This window comes from Danio rerio, chromosome 2 (assembly GCF_049306965.1).
Source record: "Danio rerio strain Tuebingen ecotype United States chromosome 2, GRCz12tu, whole genome shotgun sequence".
Taxonomy (NCBI): Eukaryota; Metazoa; Chordata; class Actinopteri; order Cypriniformes; family Danionidae; genus Danio; species Danio rerio.
This window is the reverse complement of record NC_133177.1, coordinates 32,972,076-32,993,284: the sequence shown is the minus strand read 5'-3', so window position 1 is coordinate 32,993,284 and position 21,209 is coordinate 32,972,076. Positions and strand designations below refer to the sequence as shown.

Genomic DNA, 21,209 nt, shown 5'->3' with positions numbered 1-21,209 from the left:
AAACAGACCATATGTCGTCACGATCTGCTTTCCAATTAGAATGTTATCAAGGTATGAGAATACTTTTGTGCACACAGAACACAACAAGACATTATTCAACAGTTTCTTCTTCTCCGTGTCAGTATACAGTGCTCGATCACAAGAGCGATATGATACAAAAGCGCTATGAGACATCTCAGATGCGTCTGTGCTTTGTTTCAAAGAGAGGAATTCACGCGTGGGCATCTGGGAAATGCATCAATGCACAATGCTCGTGAACGCAGCCTTTTGAATTAAGTATTTATTTGTGTTATGTGCTCAAACATATATTCTTGTAGCCTGATGATATTCAAATTGAAATACTGAAGGCATGTGGTCTGATTTGAAGATGTTTATGTTTTTATTCTGAACTTTTAACAAGTTTTAACAATTGCTGTCTATAGCTTAAGAGCTTGAGAGAGTAATTAATATTAATTTTGATATTTGGATGAACTACTCCTTTACCATGTTTGTTTTTAAACATTTCAAAGTAAACTGTGAATTAACTAAATTAATGAAACTAATGGTCTGATTCAACCAAATTGACTATATAGACAGGATCTTGAAGGCCGGTGTCCTGCTTATTTTAGTTCCAACCCCAATTAAACACAACTAAACCTGCTAATCAGGATCTTGCTAGGTATAGTAGAAAGCTCCAGGCAGGTGTGCTGAAGAAAGTTGAAGCTAATCTATGCAGGACACCGGTTCTCCAGAGAGTGCCCCTGATTTAGACATTAATTTTCATCTATATGGATAAAAAAATTATTATAATGAGTTATATAATAATATAATATATATATGGACGTGATTTAATTAATCTGAAAAGTATATATTTAGTTTACTCATATAAAAGTATGTCATATTTTAATTTTCAGATTGAACAAACGAAAAAAAAAAAAACATCATTCACCTCAGCAATTCAAGCAATGGAAAAGGTTACTTCCCAGTCTCGAAACTTAATACAGGATATTTTGATAAATATAACTGCCAAAAACTAATAATGAGTGGTATTCATGGAAGGAAAAAAAACTGTACTTACACTTGTGGTAAAGTACTGAACAACTTTGCTTTTGGCAGGAACGGGCCCATCAGATATCCTCTGCTCTATCATTCTCTTCCTTCCTGGCTGAACGTCCTGCAGACCAGCAAAACGAGCCTCATCTATACTGTACTGTAGACTCATGTGATCTGCAAACTGCTCCATCTTCTGTAACACCACCCTGCCAGTGCCCGAATGACAAGCCTGATTATACTGCACCTCTGCTGGAGTCCCTTGAGCCGATAGAGCTTGATGACAGGGCGGCTGAAATGCGGGTACTAAAATCTGGTACATCTGCTGTTGTGGAGGCCGGGGATGCAATTGTGGATGGCACTGCAGGACGAGACAGTCATGGGGATTATAGAAGTGCTGCTGGGGCATAGCATTTGTAGGGTAAGAACTGAGAAAACATGGTGGTTTCTGCTGATTTTGGTTGTTGTTCCAGCAGTGTGCAGTGGACAGATCAGTTTGGAAGTGCTCCAGTCGCAGACGCCTCTTGTTTGCGGCCCGTAAAGATCGCATGCGCTCTTTGTGTTTGATAACCTGTCTCCTCAGGTGCATCTGCTCCTCCAGCTTCTGCATGTAGAGAATATACTCCTCACGCTGAGGATCATAAAACAACCAATAAAACGGGTATAATCACACCAAGCTCAGGCATTTATTAGTACATAATTTTCTGTAATAATGAACACTTAATTAAAACCAAAATCATTATTAGATGCAGCTGCTCCTGTGTTCTGTTATTGCTTTAGGCACAGACATTCTGCCAAGTATAATTAGTGTGTGTGTATTTTTTTTTTTAACAAAAATCCTTGCTGATATTGGCAAATGTCTGCTGTCTGAACATGACTGAAGGAGGAGAATGCAGATAGAAGCCGGACTGATTGATTTTCAGAGCGAGGCTTTGAAACAGCCCTGACAGTGGCTATTGATTTCCTCCTGACTGCATTGTTAGAGGTAATAATTGGTCTAATGAACAGCTTTCACACAGACTGTCTGACCTTGAGCACCGGGTGAAAGGCTCTATTACCACACTTCCATTTTAAAGTCCAGAAAAAAAAAGAAAGAGAAATTACACATGCATTGATTTATAAACTATGAAATGATGCTGAATGGTACACCCAAGCTTACTGATAATAAAGCCAAACATCTTTAAATTTCAAACCTAATCTCTGAATGCGTTTCTGGAGATTTTGAGTTAGAAGTAAATGTCTTCATCAGCAAGATTTTAATCTAATAAAGTTGTGACTGTCACTGACCTCTTTGTCGTTTGTCATGTTTAGCGGCTTTGCGGGATGTTTTTGAGTAGCCCGAGGAGTTTGGGGCTCCACCTTGACCTTCTGACCCACATTTCTTCCCACCGTCCCCGGCGCTGGTGGAGTTTTGGCAGTTATCGTGGACTTGGCACATGCTGGCTGCCTTGCAGTAATGGGCATCCCCCTGGCAACTGCCATGGGCTTGGCATTCTGCACCATCCTGGCAACAGCTCTTACCAGCACAGCAGGTTTCTGAGTGGGATGGAGGCGGTTTTAGAAATGGATACGTGCTGCAGTTGGTAATAAGAGATCAGTCATGCTAACAGGCCATTGAGGTTTGCTGGATTACACCAAGGTATGCCAGAATGCTACACATGAAGTAAAATAAATTATAATTATTATTTATAGTAAAATTAATACAATACATCACTGGAGATGCTTTAAATGAATAACATTTATAATACATTTTATAATTAAAACAGTGAATTTTTAGGGTTGTATTATTTCAAAATATTGCTGTGATTTTGATCACATTCAACATAACAAAACATTTCATTTCTTGAATACACCAAACATTTGAACATAATACTCAGGTATAAAAACACAAACACACACACACACACACACACACACACACACACACACACACACACACATACACATACACATACACACACACACACACACACACACACACACACACACACACACACACACACACACACACACACACACACACACACACACAAATTGCATGTAAATGCATAAACCTTTCCTAGCATAATACTCACTACTCTTGAGTACTTTTAAAAGGGATACTTTTTACTCATACTTTAAATATTATTTGCAATATATACTTTAACTCTATTTGCATTTTGTTTTGCAAGTAATGGTACTTTAATTTGAGTATGATTTTTCAATACTCTTTCTACCACTATATACACACAGGCAATGCAATACATTTTTTTTCTGCAATAAATACTTTTTCTGCAAAGAATATGCAATATGAATACAATTTCGCCAGATGACTTGAATAGCTCCATAGTTTTAGATTGGATGGAATGATTCTGTAGTTAAGTGTAGTGAAACTTTCCATTTTAACCCCGACTTTGCAGTGTGAACATCAGGTAGTCACATTGCAGGATTTGCAATGTCCATGATGAAACGATATACTATACTGCGTTACTATGAACTGATTTTGTTGGATACCAATTCAGCTGAATTAATATATACTTTGAAAGAGACACTATTCAAATTAAAATACCAAATTATTTCAATTAAATTGAAAATGATTAGCTAAAATTGGATATAAAATCTGTTATGAGTTATTTTAAAATTCTGAATTCTAAAATAATTTGCACTCAAACTCAATATTTATATCATATTATATTCTTTTTTCCACATGGATGAATCAAGAGTTTAGAGTTTTTCCATCATGTGCAAACAAAACAAAGCAAAATAATCATATCTGAGTTTTTGAAGTCATTAAAAAGATCTCTAAAATGAGCCTTTATAATATAAAGAATGTGGTGTAAATTACTTTGAGACTCACAGAATGAAAATATCACATAAGCACGGCCAAGTTCACAGCTCAATTTTGCATAAATGTTTAAAAATACTTCTAGGATGGCCAGAGGATTATTTCTCTTCCTTGTGTATGTATTGATCTGTTTAAGAAAAAAAAAAGCCTTGATGTAGTAATGATCCAGCTCAGCCTACTGATCCTAAATGGCAAACAATTGCCCAAAACTGCCTTAAAACACTAGAGGGCAGCGTAGCCTATGGTCCAACTGTCTATGACAACAAACAAGCTTACCATTATTGATCATTCATACATTTTACACTCAAAATTAAATTAATTTACTTATCAATTCTGGTGCCTTTAATTCTTTTATGCTGGCATTTTGTTTTGTCAAGTCATGCTGTCCGCATTTTAATTAGCCAAAGCAATGTTAACTAACCACTATGCTACAACATAACCACTATGCTATACTACGACCTAATAAACTGGGCAAACAGGAACTTGGTATTAAATTACAGAAGAACACTAAGCCTAATGATAAGGTAAAGGATTTAGAGCAGAGATGCTCAAACTATGGCCTGCTGTGATTTGGCCCACCATGTCATCTGAGAAGAGAGGGTTAATTATGGGCAGTTTTTTTTTTTTTTTTTTTTTTTTACAGAAATCGTCATTTTAATTTAAAAGTAACCTTTTTTGTTTGTTTCAAAAAAAAAAAAAAAAAAGCAAACTGAATTAAAATGTTACCGAATCAGATTTCTTAAAATATAAACACTGACACTCATCGGACACAGGAAAATGCAGAAGACATTGGTGACCGAATCAAGGCAAAAATAGGTGCAGCTTGACTAGTGTAACTTCTTTCTGTTATAAATGGGATTGTTTTTGTTTTTACTGTTATACGTTCATTATACAATTAAACAAGATTATACTACATTGGTTAATATAAATCTTTTTTTATTCAGTTATTTTTAAAGGGCACATATTGTACTCCTCTTTCAAGATCTAAGATCCGTCTTTTGTGTCTCCAGAATGTGTCTATTTCTATGAGTTTCAGCTCAAAACACCAATCATATTATTTATTATTACCTTTCAGAAGTTTGTAATTTTTAGCTCTGAGCATCTTATAGCTGTTTTTGCACACACAGCACGTTCGTTTAACTTTGCAAGTTTTGCACTTTTTCAAGTTTTGCACAGCAAATGTGACAGGCTTAATTTCACACTGTTGTGACAGGTTAATTTCCACTGCTGTATGGATATCCATTATGTTAATGTTCAAAATAAACATGATTTAACGTCCACAAACTTTTATAAATGTACTGACATGCAGCTGTGGGGATAAAGACGGTAAATCGCTGTAATTCATTACAAATATGCACAGTTTTAAAAACGTTTTAAACTTGTAAAACTTATTCTTGATCACATTTGATGACAATTAATAATTACGAGCTAAAAAGATCTTTTAATTCCAGTTGCTTTGCGCACGTCCTGTCTTGTTGATATGATTATAAATGTTACTACGGAGACATGTTAATATGCGCCTGTCAATCAATTCGGTGGGTGGGGAAACCGCACTTCTACATCACATTGCGGTGAGCCTCAAAATGAAAGAGATTTGGATCCTATTTTAACATCCGGAAACAAAATCAAAAGAGACTGATTGTCTTTATATCACCCCAATATAACTGTGGACACACTACACCTACACAGAGTTCTGTCCAAACAGCTTACAAAAGATGATTTTCATCATAGGTGCCCTTTAAATTTTATATAAATTAGCAAATTATCCATGGCAACTTTAATGTAATAGAGTTTGGTATATTTACTTTAGAACCACTACCCTCAATCAAATTAGGTTTTTGGCCCTTTATAATAAAAAGTTTTGGCACCCCTCATCTAGAGAGTATTCATGTAATAATTGACAATGAGGATTGTTAGAGGATAGCTGGGGCGTTGCTAGACAAAGCTCTACTGGGGCACAGCACCCCCTCCAAAAAAAAAATTCCAAATTATTATTTTAAATAAATAACAGAAATTAATCCTAAATGTAACTGGAAAACAATCTAAAGACACAACTGGAGTGATGAGATAATTTAAGAAATCTTTGCATGGATAATAATTTTATTAGAATGAAATTTTATAGACAATTCAATACAGTACAAAAATGTGTTTTATAGAATTATCTGTTGTGTTGTCTTAGACTTGACTCATGTCATTTCATCCCTCCTTTCTGCTTCATATCAAAAACAATCGATCAGGAGCCGTGAAGTATAAATAAGATCACAGTCATAATATATATGAACTTTGTTTTGTCGACTTGCAAAACTCACTGCGTGTGACACCTCATAAAAGAGTGTTATGCCGGTTTCACAACGCATGAGCGGCGCGGCTATTTTTTTGGCGTGCATGTTCACAACCGTACCGGGAGCAGGGCAGCGCATTAGCATCAAGCTCTTTTTTTTCTGTGCACATGCTCAGTTTGCTTTTTGATTAAACTACATTGCTTTCATCAGTGTTGGTTCGTTTTCATATAGAGAATAACGTCTTTATTCTGGGATTACCACTCTTAATAGCTAAATACACTTGCATATAAAGTAAATCGTATCTCAAAGCGTATACTTGGGCACTGGCAATTTTTACTGGGGCACGTGCCCCAGTAAATGAGGTCTAGTGACACCCACATGGCGTCCACATGTTATGGAGATTAGTAATACTTTCTGTGCGCCCTGTGTTTATATAATGCTTTATTAAGGTATTCTTATAGCATTATAATGCATGGATAGTCCAGTTATTAAAACAAATAAAATGTATTAACTGACAGATAATCAAAACAAGAGTTAAACAAGAATTCCTAATCGTATTGCTCGCATCATGCATTAATTCCTGATAACCTCATATTCTATATTTAAATGTACACTGGTATTTCAGCAAAAGAAAAATGAAAAGTGATGAGTGGCTCATACAACAATAAAAACAATTATGCACACACTTGTGTTAGAAAACCTCTAAACACAATGACAGTGTTTGCTCAAATTAAATTGAAGCGATAATTTCTAGTTTATTATTCAAATGTACAGTTGAAAAATTACATTACCTTACAAATCAACATGCTTCTCCCCTTAAAAATATTATATTATTAATTTATTTATTTTTATATTTGAGAAAAGGCTTATTTTGTATTGATAAAAATATTTATTTTCAATACAAATAAAATATACAAAAAAATACACACACACACACACACACACACACACACACACACACACACACGCACACACACACACACACACACACACACACACACACACACACACACACACACACACACACACACACACACACATATATATATATATATATATATATGTTTGTGTACACAATGCATATACACATTACACATGCAAACTTTTAACTTTGATGCTAATAATCAGGTTTTATCATTTATAACCACCAATTATAATACATTAAGATAACCCTTATAATGCTTTATAAGTATTACTACCTGTGTTACCTGTGACTGTCCAGAGGGAGCGTTAAACCGGCAGCCGGACGGAGCTGATGGATGTTTCTGGAGAGAGCAGTGCCCGCGGTGGGGAGTCCCAGGCTTTGACAGATCACTGGGCTCCTGCAAAGCTGGACTGGGCCTCCAGGGGTCACTCTCATTTCCTCCAGGCTGAATGGAGCCCATGGGAGCAGGTCCAGCGAGAAGCGGATTAGTGTCCAAGACTGAAGCACAGTGCTGTTGATCAAACATATGCTGTCCTGGGAACGCCGGCTCTTTGAAGGAGGGGTGAATCAAAGACAAAAAAAAAAGAGAGAGAGGGGAAGTGAACATGCGGGTGCCATATTGCCATATTTCCGCTGATCTAATGTGACATCTCTACTTCTGTTTGCACCTCGGGTGTCTTGACTGCATACAGCAGGTGCTGAGGATGGAGCAAAGGTCAAACAGGCAAATGGGCATTTCTGTGTCGTTCAGAGTGAGAATTCATATATCTAATCTGCATTCTTCACAAGTGTATGCATATCAAGCATGCATTTACTCAAAGAAAATTAGCATGAAGTATTGACAAAATGTATTACAGTTCAAAATGTTTCACATTTAAATATGCGTTAAAATGTAATTCATTCATAACTTGTCAGCTTCGCTCCCGACTTTAGAGTCGCAAGTGTCTTGAAAAATCATTCCAAAATGTTGATTTGAATGTTAGCAAATATTTCTTCTTAACTTTGAAAACAGTTAAGCACTTTTCCCCTCAGACCTCTTTAATAAATAAATAATAGTATAAACAATAAAAATATAAAAGTACATTAAAAACAGCATATATTTGAAATGGAAATGTTTTAAAAACATTAGAAATGACTTCAGAGTCACTTTTGCCCACTTTAATGTACCTCTGCTAAAATGAAAGCAGTAGCATTGCAGGCAAAACAAGTTTTTGTCATGCACCTATCAGTCTTTGTGGGGTTTTTAGCTTCTCTTAAAGAGTTTTATAGTCATATGCAAAGAAAAGATAATTAAACTGTTGAGATTGAATATTAAATTCTAATTCTATAATTTTAAGATTCCAGAATTCTAAGATAAGTTGCATGATTATATACAAGATTTTATTCTACAAATAGTTGTGTTTTTTTCTGGCCAATGCGTCTGATTCTGGAGTGGAAAAATGTAATTCTCAGCATAAAAAGGAAAAATTTGAGTCTTCATAGTTTTTAAGATAGAAATGTAAACAAATTAGCGCATATTACATTGAATAAGAGTTGTTTTATTTAATATAAAAAATCCACAGTCTTGCCTTAAAATAATAAACATTTGAACACTGATTTACTGATTCAGATTACAAGGTTAGATTTCAGTGTCCTAACTCTAGTGAAGAAAGGGAACAGATGGTTCTATTAGAAAAAAAAGTGCATCTAAACATACAGCTTCTGAGACCGGATGTGTTTGTAGCCTTGTTTGCTCAGCCGTCTGGAGCACTCTGTGCTGTTTGGATATGTGGTCTCACCAGGGCTGCGGCAGGGTCTGATGCGGGGTTCTTCTGGGTCAGGCTGTCCCCTGCTGGAGGGTATGAGATGATGACTAGTGGGTTGCAGAGAGAGACCTGCTCGAAACTCAGACACACCCTAATACACACAAAGAACAAAAAAAAGAGCAAAGTAAAAACACGTACTGACATTGAAACATATAAATAATGCATGCTTATTTGAGAGCATGAAAAAATTAATTACACAGCATTAAAGTACTTCATCTTTAAATCATTGGCATTTCCAAATGCAATATTTTAAAAAGTACACACACACACACACACACACACACACACACACACAAATTTTGAATAAGCAAATATATATATTAAAAACGAAAATGTAATTTTAGAATGATTGTTTATTTTTTTTACACTAAATGATGATTGAGCATATTTTTTCCCCATGACTTAACATTGATGTTTCAAAGAATTATTTTGAAAATAAAAAGTAGGTACTCGCATATTTATTAGGGATTTTTGCAGCAGATACAGAGTATTGATTCCTTGTCATGGTGATTGGCTGATACAGAGTACCGATTCTAATGCTTCAAGCTTTATAATGAATTAAACACATTTTCCCTCTATGTATGATCATTAAGGGAAGACCTCGCTTTACCCAAGAATAAACTAAGCATGCTGTATATACTACCTTAAACACTTCTCTTATAATAACCATTTAGGTGTGAACACGTCATGGCCAGAAGCAGCTTTACAAAAATAATTTATTTATTCATTTTACTTCAGCGTAGGCTATGTATAATATAGGGGAGCACTTGTGCATCTTCCTCTGCTTGTAAACATAAACAATCACATGCGATCTGTCCATGAGATTGGCCAGTTTAGCAAGTACAGATTGAGTAATGAAATGTGATTATCGGACGATATCGATTTTCGGCAGATCGATTGGAGCATCCCTAATATATATAGCATAAAATAAGATTTTATATTTAGCATAGGTGTTCCAGTTTTCCAAAATTAAATAAACTTAATTGGCCATAGCGCGCATGTGTGTGTGTGTGTGTGTAATTGCAAGAGTGTATGGATGTTTTCCATTGTTGGGTTGTGACTATTTTGTTGTTATTGTCGGCATAGAAAGTGGTTTAAATGCAAGTGCCTAATTTTTATTTTCAAAATAATTATTTGAAACATCAATGTCAAATAATAGGTAAATTTTTAACCCATAATTTCATTATTTAGAGCTTTTTTACTTCATAAATCAATGAATTCTTTTTTACTTCAATATCTTTTATTGTTTTCTTTTGGTTTGAAAAAATAATACAAACACTTATTGCAAATGTTTACTGGTAGGCCTAATAAATGTAAAGCCAGAATGTACACAGTGGTTACTATTGACAAAAGAACAAAATTATTAAGAGAACCTGGTGAGTAATTTTAAGGCATCGTCACATATGACCAAAAGTCTTCCCACACTGGATGCATAAAAAAGTGAAAAAGACATTTATAATATTTCAAAACATTTCTGTTACAAATAAATGCTTTTCTTTACAACTTTGTTTATCAAATAATTCTGATACAAAAGTATAACTTCTGCAAAGAAGCAGTAAAACTTTGCCAATAGACAAATTACTGTTCAAAATATATTAAAACAAAAAACCAACATTTTAGATTACTGCTATTTTTGCAAAATAGCATGGTTCTTCACTGCTTTTCTGCTCATATTCACACATTATGAGAGACTTCCAGACTTAGCAGAAACTTTGCTGCCAGCCTGTCCATTATGATTTCGCACATCTGTCATAATTGCACTGCGCTTTTCAGAGGGGGAGCGCATGATAACAATCCACTAATCCTTTCAAAGAAAAACCTACCCACCCTGATTTCACCTTTATCCTCTTAAACATCCATCTCGGCTCTCAAATAAGCCCTTTTTTCACTGTACTCCACGTACAAAAATGCCACCCTTACCCTTGTTAATTACCTGATGCTATCGCTCCTAATCTACATTCTAAACCAGAATTGATTACTCCTTTTTTTTTCCTCCACCTCCTCTCCTTGGCCTGTGCGCGAATGAGATTCAAGCCAAGTCATCCTAAACAGAAAGTTAATCAGCGGCTCTATGCAACAGACTGTGGTTCAGAAATAACTGGCCATTGTGCGCTTAATCAGTTCTCCACTCAAAAGGTCAGTTCCAGCCCCCCGGTAGGATTTAATTAAAAGCACTACACAAAAGCAAACGCCGTTTGTATGAATTTGATAACCAAGAATGCTCTTTCAATGGCTAATCCTGCGTTTACAGAGAGAGAGGCAGAGATAGAGGCTGCGGAAGCTCTCCAGGGTTGGAGCCAGGTGTGGATTGCAGCGCATTCAATAAACGGAGATGATTTGGAGGACAATGGGAGGATGTTTCATTAGAATCATGCTCTGTCTGTTGTCTTCCCGTTTCAATGGCAATTCGAACACCGAGACTGGAAGCCGCTCACGCCGCTGGGCTTCTTTCCTGGAGGAGAGATGCTGATGCGGAGATGGAGAGTCATGAGAGGGGTGTTTATATTCAGCGCACTCGAATTAAAAACTGCTGTAGGGCTAGCGCCGAAGAAGGTCAAGTGAGGGCAAAATTATTCAATTAGAATTAATTTTTGATTTTCTACATCATTTATCGCAGGAGAGGTACATTTTTTAATCACTTGAATATTGTAATGCACAAAAGACGAACATTTATGTGGGATAAAAATGTAGGTGTACTACTAGGTGTGTGCTTGGGTAAAATGTTAATATTGGCTCTATTTTCCAAAGGTCTAATAACATTTCTTTAAAAAATGTCAAGAGAAAAATTAATTGAGCACTTTTTTTCCCCAGAAAATGATATTGGATAGAATAATAGTAAGTGTAGGATAAGTATAAATCTGTAAGCATCTCCAGCATTGGAGTTTGATGAAGGTGACGCCTAGGTCAGGTCTCTTCATCATGGCTAAGTGTGCAACATCCTGACTGTCCAGCAGCCTGACCTCATCATAGATTTTATCTTGTCGTTGAAAATCTGAGTTAATTCACCAATTGTTTATTTCCTCTGTCTTCAGAAGTTAAAACGTTGGTATTGTGCTAAAATGAATATGAACAGCTGAAGACAGTTTTGTTATTTTGACCAATGCTCATTTTCTGTATAATTTATGTGAGATTCTGAAAACATGGTGCTAATAGCTACAATATATTTTTAACCAAGGCAAAATCAGGATGTCACTGAAAGGCAGCTTTTTCAGTATCAAATGTTTCTCTAAAATCTAGCCAAAAAGGCTGAATTCTCATTCAGAGGATCCACTTGTGGTTGGGATGCAAAAAACTCCTTTTGCTTGAAAGCTCAGGGCATGGAACTAGGAACTGCGTGAACACAATCGCTGCAGAATATTTTGTTAACTTCCAAGTTCAAATGTGTATCGAGTACAGATACACTGTGGTCAAAGGTTATTGTCACAGAAAGTACACACTAGAGGCCACTGCTATAATTCAATCTAATTCCAAGTCGCATAAAATGTGATGGCAGAAATACAGACCTCCAACTTCTAGAACCAGTCTTTTTTTAATGTTTTTTTTTTGAATAAACAACTTAAAAACAAAACAAAAATAACAAAAACATTTGTGGTTTTGACAAAATGTTAAACACAGCAGCGTTTTTAATTATACTTTATTTTAGTTTAATAAAAAAAAAATTATGTATTTTTTCATAAAATTGTATAAATGATTCACTGGCTCATTCAAGGTTTTTACTTGTTTCATTACTATTTGAGACAATGTTTTTGAACTAATTCACGAAAAAGGATAATTACTGTAAATGGCAAACATATTTTTAACAGCTCCTTGTTGCCACCTAATGGTCTAACAATGTAGTTAATAGGGGTTTAGAATCTATATTGCAGTGTTTAAATCTGCCATAGTCACATTCAGTGAGGGCTAATAACACGTTACTTTTGACAGTAGCTAATAATGTAACGCATAACTTTTTCAATATAGTAACTCCGTTATAGTTACAATATGATGCGTATGTCCATTACTTACTACACAAATGAATTAATTTTGTCTGCAGTCTACCACATTTACCTGTTTACAGAGGTGATGCATTGTGGGATTGGTGGATGCCAACCAACCATCGTAAAGAAGACGCATCATGTATGATGTGACCAGACTGGAAAAAGTCAAGTGAAAACAGACCGAGTGCACATGACAGAGACCTGGTGTGTGCAAGAGAGGTCAAGTGTGCTCGCGAGAGAGACTGAATGCGCGCAAGGTAGACCACGTGTGCTCGAGAGACAGAGAGACTATTGACATTATTAATTAATATTACTATGCTTGTTATTTCAAATAAATAAGCACACATTTGTTATTTGTATAACAAAAATGATTAGTTTAGTAGACACAGTGACAAATTTCTGTTATATTTCAAAACACGTTATTTAAATGTATAGTGTTGTACTGCTCGAACAAAATGTAGTGATTTTATTGTTTTACATTTTTTTTATAGCTGTATACAAAAGCAGATTTTGCACTTTGAATATACACAGCTTACTATCCATAAGTTGCTCACATACTACTTTTAATTTGTGGTTAGTTTAAATAGCTCCTAGACTTTATTTTTGAGCAGTGGTTTTGTTTTCGTTTAAAATTCATATAATTTATGGTTGTCTATAGTAGCAGTTTTTTGGTGCTGGATTTTACCAAATTGATTCTGAATGATAATTCAGATTACTTTATTTTTCAAAGGTTTTGTGTTTGTTGATTACTGTTGCTTGTTTTCATACTCAAGCTGTGAATGAACAAATACAAACTTTTATGATGCTGAAGCAACTTTACTTTTTTTTTTTCTGAATATATTGTTTAGCTGGTTTATCATCTCGTCATATTTTATTTTTGTGCTGCTGGTCTGACTTAAACTAGTGTTAAAAAAATAACTTTTTGTTTAAGTCTGTCTTGTGTTTTAGTTGTGAGAATGCAAATTAATTAAAACTGTTAATTAAAAGCTGATCAACAGTGTATTTTCCAAGCAGCACCAAATTGACGTAATATCGGCTTTTTTTTTGGGAGCATTAAAATGTTCTTTGCAAAAGTAACTCAAAAATGACTTTTAACAGTAATGCATTACTTTTTAGTGTAAGTAATCAATAAGGTAATTGAGCCACTTTTTGAATGAAGTAACTAGTAACAGTAACTAGTGATTATTTTTCAGCAACTAGCACAACACTGGTCACATTGCAGGATCTGCAACGTCGTGACCTAATCTAATATGTTGTCATAGTGTGAATTTTTTTTTTTTTTCATTTTTAAGTGTTTTTAAGGCCTGTGACTAAATTAGAGTTAAATTAAAACATTTGGGCACTTTAATTGAGAAAGTTTGCCATTTTAACTAAGATAACTTATATATATTATAATAAATAATCAAACACATTTCATTATTGCGTTTCTGAACCTCAATGCAGCTAGACTACACCGAAAACCATGAAGCATTGATTATTTTAATTTTATCTTTGTTGTAATGTTTTATGTTATTTTGTATAATTTTATATATTTGATGACTTCCCCTACAAAATCATCCCAATCAACGTAAAATTATAAATTCTTTTCAAATAGCTACAAGTCATCTTGTGAAATTATATTCATATTGCAAAATATAAAATTGCTGAAAAACTAAAATCACAATGCCAGTTATATTTTATTTCCAAATATCATGCAGCCAAGAAGATACAACCTTTAATTAAAGTGATTCCTACTGTAGACATTAAGTGTATACTTCTGAATGATGCAGTTTTAATCACAGTACTACCTTTTTTTGCACAGAAACAAGAGACTGCATTTGAAGCCATTTAATTTTTATGCATGAGAACAACAGCCACCTCTTGGTCAAACTACAAATTATTATCATTAGAGTTGAACACGTAGCCAAATCAGTGCCATTTACACATGCAATCCTTTGAATGTTTGGACTGAGATCAGAATCTTTTCACATCAAATCACACAGCTCTACATAATATGCAAAAAATATCATGCCTCTGCATCCAAAAAAATCAAAACCCAGCACAAAAATCGACCTCTCTCTCAGTCAAACGACCTTGATTATTTTTGATCTGTTTTTAACAAGACAGCAGTTTTGCTATTTCCCTTTCCGCAAACAGCCATTTAAGCGACTTCTGACATCACGGAATTAAAAAACTTGCGGGCAATCCACTGATCCATAGCAAAGAGCCTTTATCTGCCTCACTCACTATCAGAGCTGTCATTCAGCCAGTGCAAACAAACAGCAGCCAAACCATTCTCTGCCGCAATTAATGGAATTAATGAGATCTTTCACTGCAGGCAATTCATCCATTTCAATTCAATGGAATACTCAATGCTCTTGTACAATGAAGTTTAAAATGATAGACAGGATTAATATTTAAACACCTTTCTTCGCAGAAAATATTCCATATACACACACACACACACACCACAGATGGGACCCTGCATGTACGATTAGTGTGTGATTGTATGATAATGGTATGATAATCGTGATTAATCAGATGCCCACTGGCAAATGGAAGTTTCCGGGGGGCATTTTGTCACCTGCATTCTAAACGGCATCATACCAAGCCTGGGCTCAGCGACACTGCTGATTGGCTTATGCCGAGTTCTTCTCTGAAGTACTGCATTCGATTGAGATTCACATTTGAGAGTGGAAAAATACATCACATCATGGGCATCCAGAGCACATGGACATAATGGGCTTGGAAAACGAATGCTGAAGAAAAGAGACCAGCACTTGGTCAAACACACAGTCCCTGCAGGCAAAAATGGACAAATTGATGAAATATTTTGGCCCGTATAATCATGTCAAATATGTACAAACAGATCTTTTACTAACCAATGATTGTAGACTTTATAAAAGCAAGCTGACCAATGGCAAACGACTGAACTTCACAAATGCCATCAGGTAAAATTAAAAAATAAAAATCTAATTTCAAGACTAATTTAAGCTAAAGATTTTTTATGAATATTTTGAATAAGATTTCAATTGAACTGAAATGTTGATGCTGGGGCATTTGTACTGAATGCCGTGACCTCACATCCTATTGAGCATTAAATCCCCCTCCTCCCTAGAAATGAAATAAACATGTGCCTAAAGCCCATATCAAACCTTTCCAGTTGCACAAGGACGACTATCAATGTTTACAGATTCAACTCAAACAGTGTTTAGCCAGGGCACTCGTGATTAATAGCAGTAGAAAACATATACACAGCCACGTCTGTGACAAACACACACACACACACGCACGCACACACACACACACTGAGCGAGCAGCTGCTACTCTCTTGGATGCTCAAGGGATCCACAGCAGGCCTGGCTTTGTATGAACATCAAGGGCAACCCAATAGAAGGATAACGCTTATTTGACACTAATTTCTGTTTATACACCTTGACTTCTTTTAAACATGAACCAAGTGCTTTCAAAATTATAGAATAATAACATTAATATGAATGACATGAAAGAATGATTAAACAAATGAGCTATTTACTAAAAGAACATATTACTTATTTAGGTTTATTACATTATTCCCATTTTATTAATATAAAACAGTTATAAATATTATTAACAACAAACTAATAATTATATTAACGATAATACATTCACAGAATACATTTCTATTATTATTAATAAGTATGCATTTCCTTATAAAAGAACCCCTATTTTATATTATAAAAGATCATATTTTGGTTTTGGAGTTCCCTAACAGCAGGCTAATATGTGAGCAAGGTCAAAAAACACTTATTTTATTTTTTCCAAACGACTCCCATATGATTTGTTCAGCCAGTCATTTGTTCCCAAACCCCTCCTTAGCGCAATGCTAATCTGTGCTGATTGGTCCGATGACCCAGACTGTTGCGATTGGTTGACTGCATTCAGCATGAGACAGAGAGAAATGCCCACAACGGCTTATTAAAAATTTTAAAGTGGAGAGCAGAGTGTATGAGTGATCCTAATGCAAGAGTACATTAAAGCAGGGTGGTTTAACACAAGCATAATGCTCTATTCTTAACCACAACCCCAAGTAATAACAACGACACACATTCAGTATTAATTCACACAGTGGCAAAAGCCGAACTATTTTGAAACTTGACTGCTGCACATGTGGAACAGCTGACGGTGGCTATAGCAGCGACAAACAGCAGAGGATCACAAGCTCACAAACACATTTAAATCTGTAAAGAAAGTGGCACGCATTGCATTTTCAACGTGGTTTTAGATGCGATATAAAAATATAAAGAGTTGACCAGATACTGTACAAGTTGCCTGGAGCAGTTACAAGTAACAAAACACAATTAATTATACATTTTGCAAGCTAGAGAAAACAAGGAATATTGTTACCATTTTAAATAGCACTTATTTACACTTGTTAACTGGAGTAAGAAACTGATCCATGAACTGTAAAGTTCCTGTCAACTTCTGACAGTCCCATAAATCAATACTCTTTTCTGATCCTTCTTTTAAGCATGTAGATTGCTGAAGCACTCGTCAGGAAAAATTACAGGAACACAGCACAAGGCTGGGGCTATAATGCTGAGGCATTTAAAAAAAAAAAAGAAAGAAAGAAAAAAAAACCTTCTTTGGGAAACGAAAACAACACTAACTTTCCCTCACACTTCAGAGGCACTGTGTCTTCATGAAATGATTCAACCTGGATCTGCTACAGTGTTTGTGGGCGGGGAGTTCTGTATTGATGTCACGCTGTCACGGCAAAAGATTCGTTACCCCGATGATTCATTTAAACCACTCTGAGTCGACTCTTTTATATGTGAATAAATAGTTTTAAACACAGCACACTTTCAGATTCAAGCCTTAGTTGGATATTTCACTTCACTGTGTTACACACTGCATGGAAAGGTCATTTTCAAAAACCCATAATAGGGGCTCTTTAAAAAAACAGTATCAGCGTCACTGACAATAATGTAAACAAAATAACAACTCATTTGTACTACAACTACAAATTTTCAAATTAACACCAAACCAAAACTATAAATCCACAGAAATATTATCAGCTCGATATTCTGCTCTCTCCAATAACAGCTTGATGAAATGAAAGTAAATTTGCTAGGCCCTGAGGCAGAAGCGGCTGCGGGCCTGAGACTGACCTTGCCGAAAGAGGGCTCTTCAGGTCCTCAGGAAACAGCCTATTCAGTGGCTCAGAAAGAGACTGGGGACTCTAGAGGTTTGGCCTGTCGGTGGATTGCACTTGCCTGAAGGGATGTGATGGCAGTGAAAAGGCCATGTTTGATCAGCAGTGTTTAATGAAACTGCACCGCCGAGCACTGTTTAATGATACTGTATATCTGTAACAACGAGGTCAAAATATATGAGGCTCTTCACTGAGAGATGACTTCATCAAATGTGATATGACTTCAATATATGCCTACATTTGTGTAATGTGTAATGTTGCGTAATAATTTTTAGTTTTTACGTAAGTTTTTCTTAACATACTTATTGTCTTTCATGTTTTTATTGCTGTCAACATTACTAATTGTGTATTGTTTTGTTATTTGGATTATGTATTTTGCACTGTCTGATAATGTGACAAAAAATTATTTTATTTTATTTTATTTATATAATGATGCGTCTATCACATTGACTTTAATATAGGCCCTACATGTGTGTAATGTGCGTTTTTCTTACGGTATTTATTGTCTTATGCATTTATTGTCTTTCATGTATTTATTGTTTTTATGCATTATTCTTTTTTTATGTATTTATTGTATTTCATGCATTACAGTCTATATTGCTTATTGTATATTGTTTTGTTTTTTGGAGTATGCTTCTGTGTTTTTTGCACAGTCTGGATCCATTTTCACTCATCATAGTACACATGCTGCTGATGATGTGGCAATAAAAGTGATTTTGATTTGATATAATCATTGTGTTAACCCAAAACGACTCAAAAAAATGACTTTGTTTTTTGTTGAAACTTTGTTTTGTTAAAAAGAGCTGAATCAACACAACTCTTGAGTTTTTGTGGACAACTTAATTCGTTTATGTTCAATCCACTTACATTTGTAAAAACTGACAAGTTAACCATGTCTAAAAAATTAGATAAAATAATAGAATCTAATATATATATGTTTTTTGACATGCTTTTTTTTCAGCGCATGGTGTTGTGCGTTCTGATTTGAGCATTGTTTTCTGCGTCCTGATTGGCTGTAGACCATTGGCAATCAATCTCTACATTCCGTGTCTCCTGTACAGTACAAACTTTACAAAAATCTTTAAAAATTTGTGTCTTTGAAGTGCTGTACTGCATGCTTGCAAAGAAGAGGAGGACGCTAACCATTGCACAAAAAGTTGGACTTGCGAACATGTTAAAGAAAGGTGGAAGATACGTGAGTGTTTAAACAAGAAGTGTCTAAAGTGTAGTGAGGGGTTTTACAGCTTAAAAACATTGATAATAATTGTAAAAAATAAAGCGGACTACTTCACGAGTTTCCCCAATTGCAGGCAATTTTTAAAACATAACTCCTATGATTAAAGAGACCACTGTATTTTTATATACTTCCATAATTTGGAACACTAATGTGGACGCATTATTATTTATTTGTGCAGTTTCACATACACTATAAAACCCAACAATCAACTTTATCAAATGAAATAAATGAAAATTCTAAATGTGCTGAAAGCTGATTCTACTCATTTGAAAAGAGTTTTGAACTCAGAGTTAAAAGTAATGAGTTAATGAAATACCTCATTACTTCAACTTAAGTTCACAGTACTCATATAGATTAGTTTTTTTAACTAAGTTTGCAGCAATTGGCTTCCTCAAACAGTTTGAGTTGCCTTAACTTGTTGGGTTTTACAGTACTCAGATGGTTTAAGTTCTCTTCATTTATTGGATTTTACTGTGCTCAAATTGCTTTGTTTAGTCAAATGGAATAAGTTCACATTACTCATAATTAGACAGATTATTATTATTATTATTTTTTATTTTTTTTTTTTACCTAAACCATGAGGAAACAGATTGCAACAAACCATTTGAGTTACCTTAACTTTTTGGGTTTTACAGTACAGTCATAGGAAGATAACCGTTTTTAAGGTATACCACAGTTTGGTCAAGGTTTTAAAAAGCCAAAACCGTTCCTATGGTATAAGTAAGAATTTTTTTTTTTTTTTTAGGACAACAGTATCTCCAGCCATTTTAAATTGTAAAGAAATCTGTGTCTTTTTAAACAAATAAAAAAAGCAGAAGGCAATGATTGATTTGAATTGTTTAGCTTGATACGTTTACTGCTCCAAAATATTTTAAATGTCCCAAAATAATAATATATTGTGTTTAATTGGGAGAAAAAAAGTTGTTGTTTTTTACCCAGACATTTAAAACAAAATTATATTTTAGAGCAGTATTAACAATACTGTGAAACCGTGATATTGCTATTCAAGTTTAGCATACCGTCAGAATAATATACTGGCCCATGCTTAATTTCACATTACCATTTCTGAGAAACAAACATTCATATCCATACTAACACATAGACACTGATATAATTACTTCTTTAAGTTCATCTGCCATCAAAAGCTGAATACAGAGAAAAAACAAACAAACAAAAAAAACATTTATTTTCTCCACAAGCCAAACCTGAAGAAAGTGACAAAAAGCAAAACTGTTTGATGGGCAGGGTAATGATACTGTTCACCTGCAATAAAGAAGTATATATGATGCTCTAGGCTGAGAGATGACTTTATCAAATGTGATATGATTTGAATAAAAGGTGCAGTTCAGCACTTTTCTCCAGTGACGCGGGCAGACAATGGAGCTGCGGAGGGAGGAAGGAGGGGCTGTGATTCCTCTCCTCCGCCTGTCTGTGTCTATTAAAGCCATGATCACAGATTAGCGTGACTCCAGGACAGAAAGAGACGGGGCTCAGAGGAACACGCAGAGACAGACAGAAAGGTAAAGGAAGGGACAGACAAAGAGAGGGCATATAAAACTGAACCATTTCCTCTAGTGGGAGAAACCTGACATATACCGAGCAAATATAAAGGTGTCAAAAGGGAGCTGCTAAAAGAGCAATAATAGAGCACTGTGTAATCAATTTTAATTTAGTTGCCTAAATTAATATTAAAAGTATTTTATCAACTATCTGTCTAGAAGTTGTTAATTCAAGAGGAACTTTCTACTATGGAATAGCAAGGGGGGTCCTAAAAAAGAATCCTTTCTGGATTCTGCTTTGTTTGTTTTTTAGCATTCAAAAACCACGCCAAATGAAATATAACTATTAAGATTGAAGTTAGTTTCTTTAACACTTTAAATGGAAAGAACATTTTTAGGAATCCAATGAAATACAGTACTTTATCTTAAAGAGATAATGTAGTTTAACCAAAAAAATG

General features: G+C 35.0%; 1 protein-coding gene across 27 annotated transcripts in view; it reads right to left on the bottom strand.

Moving 5' to 3' along the window:
* rbm33b (RNA binding motif protein 33b) overlaps positions 1–21,209 on the bottom strand; it is a 54,712-nt gene that overhangs the window by 13,692 nt on the left and 19,811 nt on the right. For 9 of the 27 annotated variants that reach the window (XM_073926665.1, XM_073926745.1, XM_068214066.2 and 6 more), the window contains 4 exons: positions 8,839–8,956; positions 7,344–7,609; positions 2,317–2,565; positions 1,058–1,660 (listed from right to left, as the gene is read on the bottom strand). In XM_073926665.1, coding sequence (XP_073782766.1) covers positions 1,058–1,660; positions 2,317–2,565; positions 7,344–7,609; positions 8,839–8,956 — 1,236 coding nt within the window. Of the gene's footprint in view, positions 1–1,057; positions 1,661–2,316; positions 2,566–7,334; positions 7,610–8,756; positions 8,957–21,209 lie in introns of all 27 variants that reach the window. The other 18 variants (XM_068214064.2, XM_073926735.1, XM_068214067.2 and 15 more) reach the window with 4 other exon arrangements.